We start from the raw sequence: 24,030 nt of genomic DNA on the forward strand, positions 1-24,030 counted from the left end.
CTGGATTAAAAACTTAAATGTAAGGTGAGACACTATAAAGCTCTTAGAAAAAACATAGGCAGAACACTCTTTGACATAAATCACAGCAAGATCTGTTTTGACCCACCTCCTAGAGTAATGAAAATAAAAACGAATGCGACCTAATTAAAAGCTTCTGCACAGCAAAGAAAGCCATAAACAAGATGAAAAGACAGCGCTCAGAATGGGGGAAAATAGTTGCAAACAAAGCAACAAAGGATTAGTCTCCAAAATAACAAGACGCTCATTCATGCAGCTCAACATCAAAAAACACACGACCCTATCAGAAAATTGGCAAAAGACCTAAACAGATATCTCTTCAAAGAGGACAAACAGATGGCCAACAAACATGAAAAGATGTGTTCAACATAGCTAATTATTAGAGAGAAGTGAAAGTGTTTGTCACTCAGAGTCGTGTCCACCTGGTGACTGTAGCTGCCAAGCTCCTTTGTCCATGGATTTCTCCAGGCAAGAATAATGGAGTAGCCATTCCCTCCAGGGGATCTTCCCAACCCAGGACTCAAACCCAGGTCTCCTGCATTGCACGCAGATTCTTTATCATCTGAGTCACCAGGGAATGCAAGTCAAAACCACGTAGAGGTATTAGGAAGTATTCTAATTTCATTCTTTTACACGTAGCTGTCCAGTTTTCCCAGCACCACTTATTGAAGAGGCTGTATTTTCTCCTTGTATATTCTTGCCTTTGTCAAAAATTACACATATACAATAGAATATTACTCAGCCAAACATAGAGGTATGACCTCACACCATCAGAATGGCCATCATCAAAAAAAATCTACAAACAATAAATGCTGGAGAGGGTGTGGAGAAAAGGGAACCCTTCTACACTGTTGGTGGGAATGTAAGTTGGCCACTGTGAAGAACAGTATGAAGGTTCCTTAAACTAAAAATAAGATTCAGCAATCCCACTCCTGTGCATACGTCCAGAAAACTAATTTGTAAAAACACGTGCACCATGCACCCCAATGTTCACTGCAGCACTACTTACAACAGGCAGGACAGGGAAGTCAGCACAGCTTTAATGCCTGCCAGGCAGTGGCCAGCCCAGCTGTGCCCCAACCCCAAGCAGTTCTGAGGGCACAACCCGCAGCTGCAGCTGCTTTAGTCCAAGCCTCTCCCCACAGCAAACAGTTAGTGCTGCGGCAGCTGCTCCCTCCCCAGCCCTGGCCCTCACACTTCCCTGTGAAAGGCAGTCCAGGCTGGTCTCCTTCCCCTGACTCCTGCCCCTTGTATTCTGAGTCCCATAGCTTCTTGTGCATTCCTGCAACCAGCTCTTACCTTCTTCCTGTGGACCTGCAGCAGGCGCTTATACATCCTATAATAAAACAAGCTCTCCCTCGGTCTTGACCCCCACCTAGCTGCCGCCTCTGTTCTGCCTTTTTCTGCTTAGCCCTCCCTACTTGGTCCTTGAGCCTGTTCTTCGTGAAGGCCACTCTTTTCTTGCCACATCGTGCTTGTCTTTGCCAAATCCACTGGCCTGATCTGTTTGCCTCTCACTGGATCTCCCAGTGGTATTTGAAGTGGTTGTCCTTAGCCTTTTTATAGCTTTCTCTAAGCTTCTGGGCCACTGACTTCTCCTGACTTTCCTCCTTCCTGAGCTGCTCATTCTCTGAATGTTGAGCGCCCACTGGGTTCATCTCTGACTGCACATCAGGCTTCCCCTCTCTGCGGGTCTCTCCATGCCTCCAACACACACACCATCCTGGGTTTTCATTTCAAGCCGTACATCACTGATGGCCAATAAACAAGCACACAGCTGAACCACACAGCTCCTGACGGCGCCCAGGGCTGCCCACTCTTCTGCTACCTACCCTTCTCCTCATCTTGCCATTATCAATCCACTAACTCCAGCCTCTTGTGTGGAAGTCAGCTCCCTTTGACGCACATGACACTTAACAAGTCATGTAAGTTCTATCTCAAAGATACACCTCAAGCCAGGCCACTTCCCGACACCTCCACTTCTCTCTTGCTTGTGCCACCATCACCCTGGCACCTGCCCTGGCCCCAGCCTCTACCCCATGCAGCAGCCTGAGCAAGCTTTTAAAAAAAAAATAAGGAGTTCCCTGTCAGTCCAGCAGTTAGGCCTCAGCGCTCACACTGCTCAGGTTCAACCCCTGGTCAAAGAACTAAGATCCCATAAGCTGCAGCGCCCCCTACGCCCCTGCCCCCAAAATCACATCCTGTCCCTCCCCTGCAGAAAATTTTTCTGGGTTTTCAAATTGTACTAATTAGATTCTAGATGCTCGGGACTTCCCTGGTTCTCCAGGGCCTAAGACACCAAGCTCCCGATGCAAGGGACCTAGGTTGCAGCCCTGATCAGGGAACTAGAGCCCACAGGCTGCATCTAATAAGGGTTTGCACGCCACGACTAAGGCCCAGCGCAGACAAATAAATAAATTATATTTAAATATTCTAGATTGTCATAATAGGCTGATGAGATTCTCTGGTATCAAGATCCCATCCATCTCAGCAACCTCATCACCCATCCCACCCTCACCTGTTCACGCAGCCTCAGGTGTAGACCCAGACTCCTGGGTCTCAAATACCCATGGAGGTTCCCACCAGCTTCCAGGGGTTGGTGTTAGCCATTGTTTCTCCCCCAGATTTCTCTTCCCTGGTTCGTGGTGTGACTGCCTCTCCTCACTCAGAAGAGTCCTCGGAGAAACCTTCCTTGAATGCCAGAGCTAAGACATTCCCTGTTGTGTGCTCTGGCCTCCCCGCTGCGCTGCCCTTCAAAGCCCTGGTCGTCCACCCTTCAGATCGTTTCCCGCCGCTCTCGAGTCCCACGCCACGCACAGGGCCTGACACACAGCGAACACGAAGCGAATGTGCTAAGTAAGCAAAAGGGGTCAGCCTCAGCAGTAACTACACACCACAGCGGGGGAGCTTAAACAACACTGTCGTTTCTCAAGAAACAACTTTTCTCACCGTTCTGAAGGCTGTACGTCTTGGATCAAGCCGCCAAAAGATTCCCGTTACTGGCGGAAGTCCTCTTCCTGGCCTGCAGACAACTGTCTTCTCGCTATAAATGCATGTGACCTTTACCTCTTCCTCTTCTCTTTTTAAAAAATTAATTACTTTATTCTATCTTTTGGCTGCGTCAAGTCATTGTGGCACGCAGGCCTTGAGGCGCCTGTGCTTCCGGACTGCGAAAGCGCAGTAAGCGCAGCACGTGAGCTCCAAATCGCTAAGGCTCAGCAGCTGCAGAAGGTGCGCCCCAGAGCGCACATGCGCAGTAACTGATTGTGGCACGTGGGCTCCAGAGTGCGCAGGCTCAGTAGTTGTTGCCTGCAAACTTAAGTTGTCCCACACCATGTGCGAGCTTAGTCCTGCCAGGGATCAAACCTGTACTGGAAGGCAGAGCCTCAACCACTGGACCACCAGAGAATTCCCCTCTCTTCTTTTTATAAAACCACTAATCCTAGCACGGAGGGGGCCCACCTCCTACCCTAATTTAAATCTAATTACCCTTCAAAGGCCCCACCTCCAAACACCATCACCTGAGGTTAGGGTTTCAACCAAGGAGGGGACACAAACATTCAGCCTACAACATCGACCTGTGAAAACGTGCAAGGTTACTTTTCTAGAATGGATAGATGAGCTGAAGAACAGCCAAGCAACTGGAGGAATGAGACACTCCTGGCCTCAGCTCCCGGGTCCTCTGGGGGTGGGTCCATGCCCCTAGCCCGGCCAGGCGATGAGAGAGCTGGCGGAGTCCTGGTCCCATCAGATAACGCACCGGGCAGGCCCCCCGGATAAGATGGAAGTCATATCCCCTGGGAACCACAACGAGGTTCCTTTCAGCTCAGGAAACGCCCTCATTCAGCTTTCCCAGCCCGGTTCCCCCAGGACAGCCTTCAGGGCCCTTCCATTGTCCACCAGATTCCCACGCCTGGAACTGCCTCCACCTCCTTCCCATCCAGTAGTTTCCCCTCTACTTTGGGTCACGTTTCTCTCCCAATGCTTAACAAGACCCACCTTCCTTCTCATTTAAACTCAGAGCCAGGAGGGGTCAACAAGGTCATTAGCTCAGCTTCTCCCTGCTGTTTGTGATTCTGAGGACAAAGGATGATGGAACGTTCTGCAGGGCAGGGGTGCCCACCCTCTAGGATCTAATGCCTGATGATCTGAGGTGGAGGTGATATAATAGTAATAGAAATAAAGTGCACAATAAATGTAATGCTATTGAATCATTCCGAACCTATCTCCCTGTATAATCCCTGTCGGTGGAAAAATTGCCTTCCACGAAATGGGTCCCTGGTGCCAAAAATGTCGGGGAGCACTGCTGCAGGAGCAGAAGGATTCATCAACTGCTTACATAGGAGAAGTCTGTGTAAGCAAGGTTTCTAATAAAGATGCAAGTGTGAAAATGGATGATGTCATGGAAGCTCCCTAAGAATATTCAGAAGCCTAGGGCATTAAATGGGCTTCCCTGGTGGCTCAGATGGTAAAGAATCTACCTGCAATGGAGGAGACCCAGGTTCTGATCCCTGGTTCAGGAAGTTCTCTGGAGAAGGGAATGGCAGCCCACTCGAGTATTCTTGCCTGGAGAATTCCATGGACAGAGGAGCCTGAAGGGCTATAGTCCATAGGGTCGTGAAGAGTTGGAGAGGACTAAGCAACTAACATTTTCACTTTCAGGGCATTAAATAATGTGTCCTAGAGGGAAATGGGCGGAGAAGGCAATGGCAAGCCACTCCAGTACTATTGCCTAGAAAATCCCATGGATGGAGGAGCCTGGTAGGCTGCAGTCCGTGGGGTTGCTAAGGGTCGGACACGACTGAGCGACTTCACTTTCACTTTTCACTTTCCACTTTCACACATTGGAGAAGGAAATGGCAACCCACTCCAGTGTTCTTGCCTGGAGAATCCCAGGGACGGGGGAGCCTGGTGGGCTTCCGTCTATGGGGTCACACAGAGTCGGACACGACTGAAGTGACTTAGCAGCAGCAGCAGCAGAGGGAAATGGGAGAGCTGTAACTTAGAATCTTAGCAGGTAGAATTTCCTTACTTTTACATTTCTTCCCATCAAGTTGTCCTAAGTCTTGTGCCCAGACCTCAACTTGTCTAGCACTCACTGATCCCCAATGGCAGGGAAACACAAGGAAGCAACACCAGGGTGTGCAGGTGCCCCAGTCCTGCTCCCAGGTTCATGAGCCTCTGATTCTGAGGTAGGAAATTGACAGGCTCCAGGTTGGATATTTACAATCAGCCAGCCTCCTCTTTGAATTTCCTGAGGCAGGAGATAGGTGGGCTCCAGTTGAGGAATTTACTACCAGCCTCCTGTTTCCTCTCCAAAATGGAAGCAACCACAGAAAAAGGGTAAATAGCCAGTCTTTGTTCTTGTAAACATCTCAAGGGAATAATTGTGACAAGGACAAAGAGAGGCAAGAACCCTGCCTGAGTAAAGGATAAGGGAGGCATTACACATGCTCAGAAAGGCTCCTTGGAGTCGAAAATCAGAGGATGTTCCAGGCCATATTGAGTCTTGCTCCTCCCAGAAGCCTTCACTTTGAGATCCATCTTGGCTAAGGTGTGTGTGTGCAAACCTCAGCTGAGGGTCCTGAGACAAATTAACCAGGTGGGGGGACAGAGCAAGACGATTGCCCTGAGGTAAGACAAAGACCCGGAAAACTGACCCCTTACAAAGGATTTAAACTTTAAAAAGGCGAGACTCTCTCTCTGAGCTCACCTGTGTGCCTTTCCACGTGTACTTTTCTCTTCAGTAAACTGTTTACTTTATCCTTCACCTTCTGCCACCTCACCTCGTTCTTGACTAAGCAGGCAACACTTTCTGAGACTACATGACCTACGTGATCTAGACTCTGCAAGGGGCAAGCTGAGTTACAGAGGCAGAAGAAGAAGAAGGTTATGTAAAATTTTAGCTTTTCCTCTTCAGCTCCACTGTGGTCCAGTGGTTAGGACTCCCAGACTGGGAAAGTAAGACTTCCAGCAATGGCTCCCTGCTGCTTGCTGCAAACTGACACTTACTGCTTCATGCGTCCGAAATCAGTTCCACCACAGTTGCCTCTGAACCCCTTTCAGTGCACTGGGCAAGGGCCCTGACTCAGGAGGATCCATCTCTGGATAGAGAGAGAAAAATCTCTCAAAGTCCTAACAGCTGGTTGTCCTTAGTGTAAGTCCCTTACCTAAAAATAACCACTGGGTGACCAACTAGGTCTCCCAGACTTGAAACACATTACCATAAATACTGGTAACAGCCTGCAGAGTAACTCTGGCCCTTCTCACAGGCAGATGTGCAGTCTCTATAGGGGATGGCACTTACCCAGGATAACCCAAATAGCAGAGTTGGTGGTTCCCCCAGGTAATCTGATTCAAGGCCCTTCTCTTCCCCAGCCTTGCAAAGCCGTGTTGTGGGCAGTGTTAATGGTTGAGGACGTGCAGCAGTGTGAAGAGGGCCAGCCACCAGCGTCCTTCCTGACCACAGGAGCCCAGTTCCTAGCACCCCCTGCAGGGCCCAGGCTAGTGGCTCTGCCCCTAGATGTGGTCGATGACAGCAGAACTTTCCTCTGAAAATTGAATTGAGCACCATAGACGCCTCTAGACTGACTTAAGTGGAGCCCAGGAGTGCTCCTACCATAGCCCCCGTGCTTCATCTCCAAGATGCTCTTCTTCTGAATCCTCAGAAGAACCAGGACTGGGAACATAAGTGCATGGCCGGGAATGCAGAGGTCCTAGCTGGGGTCTGCCCCAGGGCAGACTCTGTTGGTCAGAGACAGGCAAATTGTGCTTCCCACATGCAAAATGTGGTGTCCTGGGCAGGGCCCTGACTTCTGCTCCCAGATGTGGCCAGAACAGTCTCAGAGCCACTCAGCAGCCCCCCTCTCCCCCGCCCACAAGACTCCAGCCTAGGGGAATGACAGTTCTTGTTTTATTTTCTCCCCAATCATGGGTTAAGGAAGTGCATGGGGCCATGCTAGCCTGCTCCTCCAGAAGCTGAACTAGATCAGGGCCTTCATGGGGCTACAGATACGTGGGTCAGAGACCCTGCTCTGTCTTTCTTTTAGGCAGGCAGATAATAGGGGATGCCAGCCACCAGCAGGAGCCCCTGTACCCAGGTCAGAAAGGAGAAGGTGGTCTAGACTTCTCTCCCAGCTATAGCCTGGAGGGAGGGGGAAAAGCAGCCTCCTGTCCCTACCAGGGATCCCCACAACCAGGCTGCAAGATTAGCCAAGTCTGCCTGAGCGCCACCCTTCCAGCCCAGAGGCACTGAGCCCCTGAGCTGCCCCAAACCGGGCCCATGGCCAGCTCAGCTGGGTTCTCTCTCCAAGCGCCCCAGATGCCAGGTCCAACCAAGAGTCTGCACATGTCTCCTCTGCTCCTCAAAGGGCAGGTTTACTTGTGGGGATGGGAGACAGCCAGCCTGAGCAAAGCAGCTCAAGGACCCTGGGCCTGATAGGACCCATGACTCCTCACACACTTATGGAGACACTGAACAGACTATCTCCAAACACTGGGCATCAAGGCTCCCGGCAGTATCCCAAAGTATACACCGAAATCTAGCATCAAAATTAGAAACACACACATACTCCATTGTGGCTGCAACTCCCACCTATATACAATCAACTATTAGAGGCGGGAGCAGGAAAGGAAGGCCCCTCCTTTGTAGCCAGGTGACAGCTCACTGAGGTGTCCCTTTGATGCAGAACAGAGAGACTCAGCATGCACTCAAGGTGGAAACAGAAAGGGATGGGTTGTGAGCTCACCTTAGACTCTTCCCTGGCTCTCAGCTCGCTGCTGCCAGGATTCACCCACAGGCCTTCCTCTCCCCAGCCTGGGCAAGCCTCCCCAGTGCAGCATTAACATGGCCACCAGAAGGCGCAATCACCCCATTCTGAGCTTGCTGCACATCTTCCTGATCGCGTTAGGGATGAACATTCTGCAGGGTTACCACCTCTTAGGAATCTGGTGCCAGTCAGAAATGAAGCAGGCCTGCAGATTCCCTGCCTGCCCTTGAGGCACCCTAGGCCCTGCTGGTGAGGGAGATAGATGCTGAGGCCAATTACAGAGGAATGCCGAGCTCGGCAGGACTGGGAATTGAGGGAGGAGTTGAAAGGGTCAGGAGGCCCATCTCCTCTCTGGGAAGGACCAAGACCTCACTGTCCGGAAAAGATGACCGTGAACACAGCTGCCCTTAGCAGCGTCCCCCAACCCTGCCAGCCTAAGCCCTGTGGGCCCTCCCTTTTTCTCCATGGCGATTACCCCCAATCACCTCTTGCTCCCCGCCTTTGTTTTAGGCCCGGTGAATTCTCCCCTTTTTTCTCCTAATAGCATCTCCAGTGAGCTCAGGGTTAGCTGTTGGCCCTCCAGCAGCATTTATTTGTGTGCTTGCTTTATGCCAGGGGGCCAGACAGAGCAGTGGGATTGCAAAGAGAGGAAAGTTGGGGCATCCCAGGCAGAGAGGCAAGATGGGGGGGTGGTGTGGGGAGTTGAGGGGGTAGAGGTAAAGGAGTGCTGGGCAGTCACTCTGTGCTATCCGGCTGTCGTGGGGCCCCGGCAGAAGTTCCGGTTATAGAAGTGGCGGTTGTCCCTGGTCAGGGCCATGCCCAGGTTGGCCCAGAAGCTACGCTGGCCACTGGGCTGGTGGGGCCAGAGGAGGACGCTCTGGCGGCAGAGGCGCTGGCGCAGCCGCACATAGCGGGACCGGTAGGCAGCGGGGCGCAGGATTACCAGCACCACGACATCCTTGCGGTCCTCCAACAGGCGCTGCTGGGCCAGCAGGAAGCTGGCACGCAGCAGGCCGCTGACCCGGTCCGTGTGGTCCAGCACGAACATGGTCTTGCGGCTGCTGTAGACCGAGGCCCATAGGTTCTCGAAGAGCGTCTTGCCAGGTAGCCAGTCTCGCTCCTCCAGGCAGAGGCGGAGCGCCCGGCGCCCACGGTGCTCCTCCAGCTGCACGCGGAGCTCGTTGTACACCCAGTCAGCTACCGCACTCTGCCCCTTGTCGAAGACCACGAAGGCGTCGTAGAGCAGGGTGTCCTCACCCCGCTGCCGCCGCCGTCGAGGCAGATGGGCCAGACACAGGTGGAAGCAGTACCAGAGGTCCCAACCACAGAGGTGGTGCAGCATGGGCACTGCCAGGCCCAGCGCCACCATTAGCAGTGAGAGGCCAAAGCAGTCCAAGGAGAGGGTCTCATCCAGGCAGAGGCGCAGGTCCTGTGCAAAGATGCTGCGGCCCTGGAGCTGGCCTGGACTGCCACACGTGACACGCCTGGACAGCCCGGGCACGGCCGCCTGCATCTCCAGCAGGAAGTCCACGAAGGCCGCCCCGCAGGCGCAGTGGAGCGGGTTGGCGCTCACATCTAGGATTTTCAGGGTCCCCACTAAGGAACCGAACCAAGAGGGCTCCACCGTCTTCAGGGCGTTGGCGCTGAGGTTAAGCTCTTTCAGCCCCGTGGCGAGGACGAAGAAGCCGGGGGTCACGAAGCCGATGCTGTTGCTGCTCACGTCCAGCTTCTGGAGCTGGGTGCCAGGCGGCAGGCTGCCGTTGCTCAGGGCCTTCAGCTGGTTTCCCGCCAGATCCAGGGCTTCCAGCCGGGGCAGGACGGTCAGGCTGCTCCAGTTGAAGAAGGCCAGGTTATTGTCCCGGAGACGCAGCTGCCGCAGGCTCTTGGGCAGGTTGTCCAGGTGACGAGGCAGGAGGGTGTGCAGATGGTTCTCAGACAGGTCCAGCTGGACCAGGTTACTCAAGCCTTTGAAGAAACAGAGATAGAGGTCTCCCTCAGCCCACATCTGGCTCAGGGAGTTGCCGCTGAAGTCCAGGGCGCGCAGCGAGGCGCTGCTGAGCTTCTGTGACACGCGGCTGTGGATGCCGTTGTGTGCAAGGCTGAGGTAGCGCAGGGAGGGCAGCTGGGCCACGAAGCTGAGATTGTGGCCCACGCCCTGCATGCTGAAGGGCTGGCTGTTGTAGCTGAGGTCCAGTGCCTCCAGCTGCGGCAGCTCCGTGAACGAGCGCCCATGGTACAGGTCCAGCTTGTTGTGGGACAGGTCGAGCACTCGCAGGCTGGTCAGCGGCACGAACTGGGAGCCATTAACCGCCTGCGAGATGCTGTTGTGGCTCAGGCATAGGCACTGGAGGCGGGAGAGGCGGGTAAACATCTCCTGCTGGATCGTCACCAGGTTGTTCCGTGACAGGTCCAAGGTGAAGTTGAGGTTGCAGCTTGGCATGAAATCCTTGGAGCTGACGGTGTTCAGCGGGCCTGGAGCGAGACCTCTGAGCGACCGCCAGACTTCCACCCCGCTCTCCACCTCCCCCAGGGCAGCTGCCGGCGTCGCGGCTCCGCTGATGCGGTTGTCCGACAGGTCCACGAACAGCAGGCTCGGGAAGGCCCCAAAGATGCTGAGCTGTGCCTGGTTGATGAAGTTCAGCTGCAGACGCAGACTCTGGAGCTTGGGCAGGTGGGTCAGGGGCTGGAGCGTGGTCTCGGTGAGGGAGCGGAAGAAGATGCCGTGCATGTCCAGTTTCTCCAGGGACCTCAGGCCCCCAAAGGAGGACGCCAGGTGCAAGTGGGCGAAGGACACCTTCTTGTGGTAATTGAAGGACAGGTTGAGTCTGCGCAGCTGGGACAGTTTACAGAAGATGTTGGTCTTGGTGATGTAGTCATAGAGGAAGTTCTCACTCAGGTCGAGCACTTGGAGCCTGTCCAGGCCGCGGAACCAATCTTTCTCTAGTTTGTAGAGAGAACTGTCCTTCAACACCAGGCCTTCGAGGTGGCTCAGGTGGCTGAAGGTGTCAGGGTGCAGCTTGGGGTAGTTCTTTGGGCACTCCCTGCAGGGGTTGCGGGCGTGGTCGCAGCGGCGGCAGTTCCCGCCCATGTCAAGCACGCGCAGGGCGGTCAGATTGGCCAGGTCCTCGGGTGCCAGGGTGACAATGTGGTTGTAGGACAGCAGTAGGGTGTCCAGGCTGGGGGGCAGGCGGCGGGGCACCTCCGTGAGGTTGTTGTACTTGAGCGACAGGTGCGTGAGGTTGCCCAGCCCAAGGAGGGCGCCCGGGGCCACCTCCAGCGCCCGCCGGCAGGGGTTCTTGTAGTAGCAGTTGCCATCTATGTACAGAAAGCGCAGGGCGTGCAGGCCGGCGAAGTGGGCAGGGTCTAGCACCAGAATGCTGGTGTGACTCAGCGACAGGGACACAAGGGAACTGGGCAGGGCAGGCACGGTCGTGATGCCGTTGTAGCTCAGGTTCAGCTCCTCCAGGGTGGGCACAGCCAGGAAGGTGTTGGGCTCGATGGTCATACGGCAGGGGAAGTGCATGGGGCTGAGGCCGGCCGGCGGGCAGTTCCACTTGAGGTTGAGGACCCGCAGGTTGGACAGGTGGACGAAGTCGGAGTCGTGCAAGTGGTGGATGCGGTTGGAGATTAAGGAGAGGCTGGTGACATTGGCCCGGGGGGCTCCGGCCGAGAAGTGTGGCACGGACTTCAGGAACAGCCAGTTGCAGTTCACTTGACCACGGGGCTGGAGCTCACAGGGCAGGAAGGCAGGCAGGGTGCCCTGGGCCAGGGCCGCTGCCAGTGCCGCCGCCTGCACCAGGAGAGAAAGGGGGTGCGGGGCACAGAAGGGGCCCTGCAAGGTGGGCGCCGGGTGAGGACATGGCCCCAGCTCCACCTCCTCTGCCCCATCTCCCTAGGAGTTTCCCAGGAGGGCTCCCACCTCCGTCTCCCCCAGCCCTCCGGGGAGGTTCCTGTTTCTGTCTCCAGTGCCCATCACATCTCCAAGGCCGTGGGGAACTTGGACTCAGATCTGAGATCCAGCCTTTGACTCAGAGAAAGGAATCAGAGCTCATCCTGAGACCTGCAATCTAGACTCGTGATGGAGGCTTTCACTCAAAACCAAAGCCTAGCTGGACAGGAGAGCCAGATTGGTGGTCACAGGTCCCCCAGGCTCACCCTCGCTTCCCCCTCCCCTTCCTCAGAGGTCATTTCTCTTCCCTCCTGAGCAAAGAGGCATCTTCCTTTCCCTCCAGCACCCCTGAAAACCTCCCTCTGCTCTCTGTCAGGCTCCCCCCAACCACTCCTGCTCCGTTTGGCCAAGAGGTTGGAATGAAGGTCTCTTGCTGGGGTTCAGGCTGGCCACTGCCCAGGGCTTTGGCCAGGATGGCCACTGCCTAGCTCTCTCATGCTCTGCCCACCTTACCCAGCCCAGGCACTCAAACTACTGTGGGTCTCAACGAATTGGAGGGAAGGTTGGGCAGCAAAGGGCAGACAGGGCATGGCCCTGGTGTCCCCCTGGCTTGCAGCCCAGCACCACCACCACCGCTGAGCCCAGCACCACCAGTGAGCCCAGCACCACCAGTGAGCGCGGCCCTTAGCCCAGCTCCTCACCCAAGCAGTGAGTTTGGGTCTCGTGGCTCATGACTTCAGGGTTCAGTGCATTTCCCCAGAGTCACCTGGGTGACTGTCCCTTTCACCCACTCTTGCCTGTAGCTCCCAAGCCCAGGTTTCTCCCCTTCACTTCCTCCCCGCCTTGTCCTCTTCCCCGGGGGCCGAGGGCTGCTATCCTACCATGACAGGGAATGCGGCTGCTCCAGAGGGTCTGGCGGGCAGGTTGGGCGGCAACTGCAGGAAAGGATGCTTAGTGCCCACTTCCCGTGCCGACGGCTCAGAGAACAGAGGAAGTGAGAATTTTGTAATAACCTAGTAGCCCCCTTCCTCCCTACGCTCATGGCAGGGGTGGGATGTAGGGGACATAATGAGTCAGAGAGGCTATTTGCATAGTCAGGTGGCAGATCGCTCCGTCACCCCTTCCTCTTTCTACTCCCCGCCCCCGACCCCAGTCTGTTCGAACCATCTTTCACATCCCATGTGGGCCTCACACCTGTCCTCTGGGAAGTCTGGGGAGACATGAAGGCCCAGAGCTCAGTCTAAGGTTGGCAAGAGATTGGAATTAGGAGCAGTGTCAGACCTGGTGGGGTATGCCCCATTCTTCTCAGCCCCTGTCCCCCAGGCAGCAGTCAGGCCGGCAGCTCCTGCGCTGCCCTTTCCTGCCCTCAGGTACCAGTCCTAGAGCTCCATGTGTCATGCCAGGCCTGGCATATTGGGCAGGGGGCAGCATTGGCCTTGCCCAGGGTCATCTGCCCCTGCCACAGCTGCCGCTTCCTCCAGGAGCAGGCCCTCCTCTGCACTCCCAGAGCACCATCAGAGCACAAACCCCACCGCTGGATCAGCTGAGACCTCCTGGCTCGTCCTCCCCTGAGGCTCCCCCCACAATCCTTCTGACCCAGGTGATTGTAACAGATCACTCAGACCCAAAGCTGCAGGATGACCCGGTACCCTCAGCAAGTCCTGCTGGCTCCATGTTCAGAATCTGCCCATATTCTACCCCTGCCCCCACCTTCACATCCACCAGCCTGTTCTGAGCTGCCATCTCCTCTTGCCTAGACCAGTGCAGCTGTCACCTCCTCAGGATTGTCCTGCTTCTGCTCTCAAGGTCCACAGTTTGTTCTTATTAGTCCCCTAAGTCACATTAGGTCACTGCTCTGCTCAGACCCCTCCATGGCCCTTTCTTGGGGTCAGAGCCACAGTCCACACAATAGCCAGCAGGGTCCTATGGTATCTGCCTGCCCTTTGCTCCCTGCCCAGTCTCCAGCCACGCTGGCCTCCTGGCTGTGACTTGAACACACGTATGTAATTCTCCTGCCCCAGGGCCTTTGAGTGGACTGTTTCCTGTGTCTTGAAGCTTTTTCCAGATACTCACATGGCCCCCTCCCTCACCACCCTGACATCTCTAGTCACACATTACCTTCTCAATGAGGCCTTCTCTGATCTTCTTATAAACCCCCTACCCCAGATGGAGTACTCCTGAGCTCTTTTACCTAATTTGTTAACATTTTTGTTTTGTTTGCAAATAAGAGTTTATTTGAAGTGTCAGAAATTGCAATGCTGGAGACACAAATTTGGGTAAAATGAAAGAGTGTTTCAGGGAAGAGAAAGAGTTCAGGGGATCATAAAGGCAGAAGCCATAAGGTTGTTAAAAGTTGTCTGTAGATGCTCAATACTTGCTGAATTCATGGGTCTCCACAGCCAGCCCTGGGCAGGCACAGAGTGTTTCTGAGTGATGGCTAAGTGAATGAGGGAATTAAGGAACAAATGGGGTTTCTGGCGGGACAGGGCAGGGCCGGACATCTGCTAGCCCTGCTTCTCTGTGCCCGCCTCTGTGTGGGGGTCATGGCAGGCGGCTCCAAGTTGCCAGGCACCCAGCTGGTGCACAGGCCCAGGGGGGCTGACAGCGTGGGAACAATGGCGTTGTCTCCCTGCCCACTTGAGAACCAGCGTTTGGGGTGGGAGAGATCAGGACGCCTTCTATGGGTCCTGGCTTGACTTCCAGCTCCACTCCCTACAATTGTAGAGGCAGAGAAAGGCCCCAGGGATGGGACACTGCCCTGAGTCCCAGCCCAAGAGGCACTTTCCAGAAAAAGGATAGCACCCATCCAGCAGGTGAATCCATCATCAGCCCCATCCATCCCCACCCCCGCACTCTTCCCATCTGGGATGGCAGGGGTCTTCTACACACTTCTCAGAGGCAGAGAACAAAGTTCTGGCTGCTGCCAAATCCCAAGCCCAAGGGAGATTCCCCCAGAGTCCCTGGGACCAGAAACCTGGGCCCTTTGGGACAAGAGAGGTACCCAAGGTACTCAAGAGGGGGCCAATGAGCTGACAGCGAAGCCTGCACATGCACACATGTGGACACAGCTCTTCCACATACCTGCAGCCAGGCGGGCTGGGGCTCCACCCAGCAGGCCCACAGGCCCCTTCTGCATTGTGTGTGTGTGTGTGTGTGTGTGTGTGTGTGGTGGGAACGGGCAGGTCTGCATACCCAGGGCCAGAGGTAGTCCCTTAGGGCCAAACTCAGCTGTTGATTTAAAAATATTTTATTCTTTAAAAAATACAGCATTCAACCATCTCGTCCTGTGGTGACCCCCTGCCCCAGCCCCGAATGACCTCACCCCTTGTGGCCAAAGGGTTCTGGGCCGTGTTGGAGCCCTAGTCTTAGTTCCCCTGGGGGCTTGGTTCATGCCAGGCCCCCCACCCAGCCCCTTGAACCAGCTGAGCAGGGTCCCCAGATACCCTGAGCACAGGGATGAGAGGCAGGGACAGCAGTAGGGGAGGGTCACAAAATGCCAGCCCAGTGGCCCTCGGAAGCTGCAAGGATGTTCAGTTACCAGCCCTCTTACCCAGAGGAGGCAACCCCCACCCCAGAGCCCGGCTGCAAGGAGGGAGGTGGCCGTCGGGGAGGGGTGGGGTGGGGTGGGGTGGGGAGGGGGCAGCCCCACAGTTCCACACGCCAGCAGGGCTCAGGTCCTGCCACCTAGCTGTCGTCCCCATTCTCGCCGGGGCCACGGATGAGGCGCTTGTGGCCCCGCTTGCCCTCGGGGCCCCTGGGCTTGGCGAAGGCCCGCTTGGCGAGGTGCTGCTTGGGGTGCACCTCATCGTAGAGGAAGTCAGCCGTCAGCTCCGCCCCATCACCAATCTCGATCTGTGCAGGGCAAGGCATGGTTGGTCACTCCGAGGGTGCAGGGCCCTGACACACACCACCCTCAGTCACCCCCACTCCTGGGGCATCCCCTGGATCTCTCGCACTCCAGCCCTAGGGTGTCCTCCCAGATGTCCACATGAAATGCCACCCCCAGGAGCACAGAGCTGGGGGCTTGCTGGTGGGAGGCCTTGTCACCTTCCACCTGCCTTCCAAACTCAGGGAAAGGAGAGACACGGATGTCACAGCTGGGGCTTGTCCAGGCCACCAGCGACACACACGACCCCTTGGGCCTCAGTCTCCCCCTCCGTCCAACAGGGCAACAATGCCCCCTGGTCTGCCATTGTCTTGGGACCCTGACGTCCCACGAAGTGGGTGGTGACGGGGCCCGAGGAAACAGCAGCCACCTTCTTGGCGATCTCCAGCTGGAAGTCCTGCTCCACGGAGTCGAGGAGGCGGCTCTTGCAGCTGGAGTAGAGCATGCGCTCCTTGATGCTGCACTTGTAGCCAGGCATGGAGTAGATGAATACTGTGGGGGAGGGGAGGGGAGCTGAGCGGGCCTGGCACTCCTGCCGCCCCCACAGCCCCTGCAGGCGGCCCGCCCGGCCATGGGCCAGTGTGGCTCCTGCCCAGCCACTTGAGCAGTGGGAGCCCCGCCATGGCCACTCACCCACAGACTCCAGGGGGTCACCCTCATGGGTGTGCTTGTAGAGGAAGAAGTGGTAGCGGGCGGCGTCTCGGGGCACTCGGGACGGCAGCTGGGCCACGTCCGTGGGCTCCGTGTGCACCAGCTCAATGGTCTCCCGCTCTAGGTCCAGCTTCTGTTGAGGGGCAGGGGGAGATGTGAGGGCACCGTGCGGGCGAGGGCCCAGGCCCACCCTCCCGGAAAAGAATTCCCTGAGGTAGGAAGCCGCTGTCAGCTCCTCTCCCAGGGCTCCCCTCCCCCACTCCACCATGCGGGTCCCTCTGAAGAGGCCACTCCTGAGCCCAGGCCTAACTCTGCCCCGTTGAACACTCTGTGAGAGAAGGAAGTCCCACCAAGGACGATGGACAGGTTTAAGGGGCGAAGGCCTTGACCTCAGGGAGGCAGCATCCTTGGGCCAGCCCATCCTTATAGTGGAAGAGCCACTCTGTTTGAAAGGGGGAAGACTGGACCACTGAGGCACTGGCTGGGGAAAGGGGGTGATCGGGGGCTGCAGAGGGAGCCTGGACAGGGGTTCGGGGCTGAGGGGTGAACCAAGGGTGATGTGTGCACGCAGCGTGGAGGGTGGAATGAGGAACAGTGTGTCAGGCGTCCCTGCGGGTGAGTGGGGCCTGGGCTGGGCAGGGAACAGACTGCAGTCACTATACACGGCAACTGTAGGAAACAGGTAGGCATGGGGGCAGCCTGTACCCATGGATACAAGGGTGAGCTGAAGTGAGTTCATGCGTGGGAGCAGGAGCAGGTGGGGTACGGTGTACCCCAAGTGTGCGCCTGGGGCAGGGAACCGGCACCCACCAGCTGGATGTAGTTGATCGTCTTCTGTCTGAGCTGCTGAAGCGCCCGTTGGGCCTGCGGCTGCAGGGGGAAGGCCAGGCCCTGCAAGGTCTGGTGTTTGCTCTCCACACTGATCTCTGTCTTCACCTGGGAACAGGTGGACAGTGAGTGAGGCCTTCGCCTGCCCACACCAGGGGGTAGCCCACTTGGGGAGTGTAGGCTCAGCCAGAGGGGCCTGACTTGACCAGGAGGCCTTGGGCCAGGACTTCTGCCCGGCGCGCCCACCTCGTTAATACGGATCTGCTGGAGTTCTCTTTCAGCCGAGGTCAGCGGGGCAGGCGCTGCACAGGACGACAGGTGCTTCTGGTACCCGGCAAATGAGAGGTCGTCCTGGCCAGTGGATGCAGAGGTGTAAGTGAGAACCGTAGGACAGGCTGCCCACTGAGCACCCCAGCTTGCAGACCTAGGCCTCTCCCAGCCCTCCCTACTCATCCCCTGGCACCCACTTGCTCTGTAACCCTGCATAACACCCCACCTTCTGTGGGCCTGTGACCCCAGTCTGGTGGGGTCCCAGTCTGGGGTGGTGGGGTGGTGGGGTGCAGCTACCTTCACAGTCCCGAACAGCTCATCCTTGATGTGGCCACCTCCAAACTCCTTCTTCACTGTGGCCCGTGTGGCTGCATACAGCATCTTCAGCCGCACCTGAAGGGCAGGGGCCAAGCCGTGAGACCTCTCTCCAGGCAGGGCTGCCTGTCCAGGAGCAGGCAGGAACCTCTGGGTGGGGACCAGGTCCCCTCATTGTGCCCATGCACCCAGCAGAGGGTGCAGCATGAAGGCGAGACTGCAGTAGGGTGGTCCGGACAGCAGAGGGAGCCCTCACCCAGCGCAACCTTTGCCTCTCAGAGCCAGGCTGACCCGGCTGGGAGGCTCTGAGATGCCAGGCTCCAGGTGCAGGACCTTGTCCCTCCCTTACTCACACTCCCTAGAGCAGGATCTGACGTCTCCCACTTTAGACTCCCCAAGGCAGCGCCATGTTATCTTGGTTGGACCCAGCGTCCCCCGCTCCTCCGATCCCGAGGCTGGGCGGGAACTCCGAAGACTCACAGGCGAATTATCAGGTGACCAGGCGAGGAAGAGCCACTCGAAGCCCTGGGCATTCTGCGAGTCCAGGCGGTAGAGCAGGTAGCAAGGCTGTTGGGCATCCAGCAGCGGCAGCACAGTCCCATCATAGTCCTGGTCCCAGCAGCCCACCAGCTCCCGAAAGGCGCCCAGCACGAGCTGTTCTGGGGGCAGAGGCCAGGTGAGCCACGGAGTAGCCATGTCCCACAGCCACCTCTCACTGCGGGCCTCGGCCCCTGGAGGTGATTCAGACCCACTGACCGCCCTCCCTGCCTTCCCCTGAAGCCTGTGACTCAATCGGTGTGTGAGAGAATGAATGAGGGCGCAGAGCTGCCAGCCCGGGGCTGCTCCCTCTACACACGCACACACGCACGTCCACACGGATGGCCTCGAGAACAGGCCAACAGATGACCCAACACAGACAACCGCGCCAAGACACGCAGCCGTGCACCCACAGGCACCGACAACGCGGCCCCTCACAGACACCCACACACCTCACCCCACTGGAATATATTCAGTGGACGGCCCCACTGTGCCACCTCCGGCCCCCTCCGCCCTCCGCCTGGGGCTCCAGCAGACCCCCGGCACACCCTTCTCAGAATGAACATGCTGTCCGAAGTACCGTCACAGCCTCAGGCCACAGGGATCTGCAGGCAAAAAGACTTGTGGGAAAGAGGCAGATAGAGGCTCCCACCAGACACTGCAGAAACAGGTACCCTGCTGCCCTCCACCAGCTGTAGTCCCCTTCCCCAGAAGTAACCAATCGAAAGCAGCCAACCTCTTAATACCTACGGCTGACCAGTCCTGCTGCCTTCCTGGCTGGCGCAGAGTGGCTGAACGGACACACACTCGACCCACCAAGCCCCACCAGGCATCTTAGTGTGGCACCAGACACCAGCCCACATGTGCCCAGGCCCAGGCTGGAGGAAGAACTGCGATAAGTGGACAGCTGCCACCTAGCCAGAGGGTACCACCACCTGAGCACCAAGCCCTCCTGATGGAGGCAAAGAGCCTACGAGCCGGGCCTGCCAGCCCATCCTCCTCCCTCTGGCCTTGGCCTCCTCACTTATCCTCCCAGAACTCAGATAGATCAAGGCTGAAAACCAGCAGTCACGGGCTGACCAAAGCCGGGGAAGGCGGGGGGCGGGCGGGGGCGGGTGGCGGCTGGGCAACAGCACTGCCAAAATTGTTTAATTTGTTGCCAACATTTTTCAAACTGGAAAGTCTGATGTAACAAGTGGAATTCCTGGCTTTTCTAGAAAAATCAGGAAGATCAAGCCACACTCAGAGAGGCTGCTGGTCAGGACACCTGGACTCTCTGGGGCTCCCAGGTGCCCAACAGCAGAATGCAGATAAGGGCCCACTGAGAGACTCCTCCTGCTCAATGTCTCAGGGATGTTCTGTCTGGGAGGTGACAGGGAAGGCTGAGGTCTGGGGTCCATGAGTTCATCTCTTTGGAGGGATGCAGGGGTCTGACCTACCCCAATATCCCTGACCTGGCCTCTGAGGGCATCTGAATTTGGGGACCCCAGACACTGTCCAGCAGAGCTCTAGCTCTAAAGCCTGGGTGAATTCTCAGTCTGGGCAGACCCAGCTTTGACCCAATTCAGCATGTGAAAAGTCAGCTGGGCACCAAGCCCATTCAGGAGGCACCCAGAAGGGCCCACTACTGCATGGCTACCAAGAAGGGCCGGAAGGATTTGTGGGGGCCTGGCCCATTCCCGGTTCTGGAGTCTGTACCCTCACCTCCAGGGACAGTCCTGTACCCCAGGACTTCTCTATCCAGAGCTCCCCAGGCCTCAAATTCCCAAATTTGAGGCTCCTCTGCCTCCTCAAATTCCCTCCCCACTTTAGGCCTCAGCTCAAGCTCACTCACACCCAAGCCCTATGCCTCTAGCACCACCTATGGATGCCTCAGGTGCCCCGGGTTCAAGTCATGGCCTAGCCAAACCTGTAATTCCTTGGTCCTGCTCTCAAAGAGACCAACACAAGTCCCTTCTCCCCACAGAGAGGGCACTGCCCCTGGATAGGGCTCCGGCTTCTCCTTAGGAATCTTCCCCTGCCAGCGGCCAAGTGAGGCCAGGCCTGTTGACCACCCAGGGAGGTGAACAGCACTCGACACAGAGGGCAGTGCCTGGCTTTACTCATCCCCTGCAACCCTGCCCTGCCCCGCCCTGCCCAGGCCAGCCCCCTCACTAGGCCAGCAGACAAATACAGAGCCTCTGGAAAGGCTTGGCAGGACCCTTGGGCAGGGCTCTCCTTGCTGTGCCCCAGCTCCTGTGTAACAGGCGTAAGGACCATGCCCACCACCAAGGCTCTCCTACAGGCACCTCTCATTTCCAGATGGGAGACTGAGGTCCTGACGGGGCTGAAGGCCAACGTTCCCCCACCCCCAGAGAAGCAGTAGGGTCCAGCCGCCAGCCTGTCCCCTCGCCCACAGGAAGCACTCACCGTCCTCAATGACAACTTTGATGAGTCGCACAGAGCCAGCCCGCGCCTTGGCAAAGAACTCCTTCAGCTCTTCGGTGGCTACGAGAACAAGAAACATGGTGGGGGCTGAGCAGGCACGGGGAACAGTGTGGGCAGGGACACGCTCGGGGCTTGCTCTGTCCTGGGGGTCTGGTGGCGGAGCTGGGAGCCAGATTAAATACGGCCCCCCATGTGACTGGGAACCTGAGACGGCCGCTGAACGCAAGCTCCCAAATTTAGCCAGCAGAGGTGGCAGGCAGGCAGCCTGCTGGCTGGGACGGCTCTGTTGACAGGGCACATGGAGATGAGACAGCCCACCCGGGAATGGGATAGGCCAAGCCAGCCAGAATGAACAGCTCCCACCTGTTCCCTGTACCCCCAAGAAGGCCCAGCACAAGGCTAGCCTGGGACACACCCAGCACCCTCATATCCACAGACAAAATTACAGGGGCCCCCAACATGTGTTGACCACTATGTCTGTTCACACACATACACACACACACGGATACAGTCCCCAGGTTGCTAATAAATTCAGACACAGGCAAAGGCAGAGCATGGCTAGCAAATGTGTGCAGGCAGGTGGCTGTACACAGAAACACAGAGGTACACACTGCTGTGCACACGCGCACACACACACACGCCCAGCCCCATTCCCCCAGCCAGGCTGCCTAACGCTGGGAGGCCCTGAACAGCCAGGCCAGGCCTGGCTCAATCCTGCCAAGGGGGTGATAAACCTCCACCCCCAGGCAGCCAGGAAGAGGAGTGACTCTCAGGGACTCTCCAAAACAGACCCTGACTGTGGTCCCTGAGCCACAGAGCTAAAAGGTGACAGCCAATGACCAGGAACACAGCTGCAGAGGAGAGGATCATGGTCAGAGCTAGGGAAATGTGGAAATCACAGATCCACTGGTGGTTCAGATGGGGAAGCCAAGGTCCAAGTTGGGAAGGACCTATTTGGGTCTCCAGAGGGTGCTGCAAAGGACCAGGCCAGCATGACCTTGGGGCTGCCCAGGGATCAGAATTGTGTAGGAACACAGCTGGAGGGTTGAGGTCAGAGAATATTTATAGGGCCCGACTGGCAGCTCGAGGGTGGGTGCGGGGGGGCCTTTAGGAAAACAAACTCTGGTCATGTCCTCAGGTGCCCATCATGCAGGGTAACCATAAGCATGATTCACAGGGTGGCGCTGTGTACCACCCTCCAAGGCCACAGGGTGGGTGGAATTGCAGCTAAGCCAGGCAGGCCCGTGCGGTTGACAGCAGCGTGGTATGGAGACACAGCCCCACTGAGCCAGGACAGATCTGCCCCTCAGTGGACTCCAGGCCTGAGGTTCTACCAGATGTGTATGACCTCTGACCTCACTGAACCTCAAACTCCTCTATAAGATGGAGTTAATACCTCCCACAGCATTAGAGCCTGTCCTAATAACAATTATTCATTTTTATTACTGTAATGACAACAGGGCAGGCTATTACCTGCTCAGACCTCCCCTAAGGGAGAGGCTGACACACCCCTTCTAGTGTTACCAGGACAAAGTGACACCCCAGTAGCGGAAGACACATCGCCCTCCATGTCTCCGCAGCCACCATCAATAATCCAGAGGCCAGGCCTGGGACACCTGAGCCTCTATCATCAAAGATTCATGCCCCCCACCCGCACCCCTGCTGCCTTGCCTCCCACCCTCTCCCAGTCAGCCTCAGGTTACAGCCCTCTCCTGCCCTGCTATGAGGCAGCGGATCGGGACTGGCACCCAGGCATCCAGGGTGATCTCTTCTGCCACCTCCCCAGGCCAGAAATGGGAAGGGGTGGGCTGCTCCCAGGTGGAAGGAGAGCTGCCAGATTTCCTTAGGCAGGCTCATCTCAGTATAAGGGAAATGAGGGAGTGAAGGAGGGCCCAGGCCATAGGACCAGTCAGCCCAGCATGGGGCAGTAGAGCCCTAACTTCTAATCCCCTCCCAGTTGGAGGCAGCAGCAATGATCAGACAAAGGGAAGGAAGGGGCAGGTCTGGTGAGGGGTTGTTCCCTTCTGTGGGGCTGAGTCATGAAGCCGCCCCTCCAGCTCTTCTTGGAGAGCCCTGGCCCAGACCCAGGCTCCTGCTTTTTCTGGTCTTATGGGGCGTGGCCAGGGAAACCCTGTCAGGGCCAGCCACCAAGCGGCCACAACCGCAAGCAGAGATCCAGGTGGTCAGGCTGGTCGATGGTGATGGCCCCGGGCAGGGGATCCTTGTGTGGTGGGAGGAATGGCTGAGTGCCAAACCACCGGGCTATCTGGGCAAGCAGCCTGGGCCTTCCCCACAGGCCAGGCAGCCCTCCCAGGCCAGTGACACAGGGGGACACTGAGGTCCAGATAGGGTCAGAACACCTGGCTCCTGGCCGCTGCTTCTTCCCTGTCCTGTGGAAGGAGGAATCGGACTCTTGCAGGAGGAGGAGGATGCTCTGGGCTCTGGGGTGGAGGACCTGGCCTGAACCAGGTCAGAACCTTCTTCCTTGCCTCCAGCCTGGAGCTGGGAACTTCCAACCCTGACTGGGGCAGACTCAGGAGATCAGAGTGGAAAATGGCAGGGAGATCAGAGGTCAAGGTCAGACTGGCGATTCTCCATGTCCCCACTTAGAAAACACCTGTCCCAAGTTTTTCCCAGCCTAGTTTGTGAGGGTCTTGGGAGGAGCCAAAAGGTCAGGACCCCCTCCTCACACAGACACAGCCAATAGGAGCCACACTGTGCATCCACTGAGTCGCATGAACACTGAAAGGCACCCAGATTGTGCACATGCACACAGACACCCCCAGACATGTGCACACAGTCACGAAACACCGATCACGAAGATTCCATCCTCATCTGAAGATGACTCCAGCCGACGGTGTCCAGTCAGCCATTACTGCATGTGCACTCGATGTACACAGTCAGATCCAGATGTGCATACATAGGGCTGTACCCACAAGACAAGTGCACATGCGTGCACACTCCCTCAGATGTGAACATCCGGGTACACCCACCCCTGGGTGCTAATAGATGGGCACACAGGCACATCCACCCCCAGATGGGAACACAGACGCTTCCACCCCAGCTGCATGCCTACATGTACATCCACCCTCAACTATGCACAGTAAGTCCGCATCCCACCAAGAAATGACCACCCCAGGCGACCCGCGGCTGCAAAAGAGAACAGGAAGCTTCCCCAGGCTGGTGCCGGGAGAGGAAAGAGGGGCCCGACGGCCAGGGAGGGGCCGCAGCCGCCAGCAGAGACCCTCGGTCCCCTGTCCGTTCCCCATCCGTCCTCACCGTGGATGCCGGTCTGATGCGCCATGACTCCGTGACCCGCTCCGCCCGCGCCCTCGGAGCCCTCGGCTTGGCCCCGGCCCGGCTTGGCTCGCTCGCACTCGAAGGAGAGGAAGGAGAAGGATGTGGTGGCGGCCGCCCAGACTCGCGCAGCTTCCCGGGCG

The 24,030-nt window shown here is 57.1% G+C and overlaps 2 protein-coding genes across 2 annotated transcripts; both read right to left on the reverse strand.

Annotated features, from left to right (window-relative positions):
• Window positions 1-8,351: 8,351 nt before the first annotated feature.
• TLR9 (toll like receptor 9) lies at window positions 8,352-12,641 on the reverse strand. The gene is made up of 2 exons (XM_055413356.2): window positions 12,558-12,641; window positions 8,352-11,619 (listed from the first exon to the last, which is right to left on the reverse strand). Exons 1-2 carry the CDS (start codon window positions 12,558-12,560, stop codon window positions 8,533-8,535), a joined length of 3,090 nt encoding a protein of 1,029 aa, XP_055269331.2. The 5' UTR covers window positions 12,561-12,641; the 3' UTR covers window positions 8,352-8,532.
• Window positions 12,642-14,907: 2,266 nt separating this feature from the next.
• Window positions 14,908-24,030, reverse strand: TWF2 (twinfilin actin binding protein 2). The gene is made up of 9 exons (XM_055413965.2): window positions 23,870-24,030; window positions 20,573-20,650; window positions 18,107-18,285; window positions 17,609-17,704; window positions 17,288-17,392; window positions 17,024-17,149; window positions 16,196-16,346; window positions 15,933-16,054; window positions 14,908-15,528 (listed from the first exon to the last, which is right to left on the reverse strand). Exons 1-9 carry the CDS (start codon window positions 23,892-23,894, stop codon window positions 15,361-15,363), a joined length of 1,050 nt encoding a protein of 349 aa, XP_055269940.1. The 5' UTR covers window positions 23,895-24,030; the 3' UTR covers window positions 14,908-15,360.

The sequence above is a fragment of the Moschus berezovskii genome, chromosome 24, assembly GCF_049115385.1.
Source record: "Moschus berezovskii isolate FMDL1 chromosome 24, NW_MosBer_1.0, whole genome shotgun sequence".
In the NCBI taxonomy this organism is placed as follows: domain Eukaryota; kingdom Metazoa; phylum Chordata; class Mammalia; order Artiodactyla; family Moschidae; genus Moschus; species Moschus berezovskii.

What these genes read in the sequence shown, in the direction of transcription:
- TWF2 (XM_055413965.2), bottom strand. Translation starts at nt 23,894, where the DNA reads ATGGCGCATCAGACCGGCATCCACG. An exon ending in GGTCACCTGATAATTCGCCT is followed by an intron (nt 17,705 to 18,106) that starts GTGAGTCTTCGG and finishes CCTGCCCTTCAG; the next exon opens with GTGCGGCTGAAGATGCTGTA. An exon ending in AGCAGATCCGTATTAACGAG is followed by an intron (nt 17,150 to 17,287) that starts GTGGGCGCGCCG and finishes ACCTGTTCCCAG; the next exon opens with GTGAAGACAGAGATCAGTGT.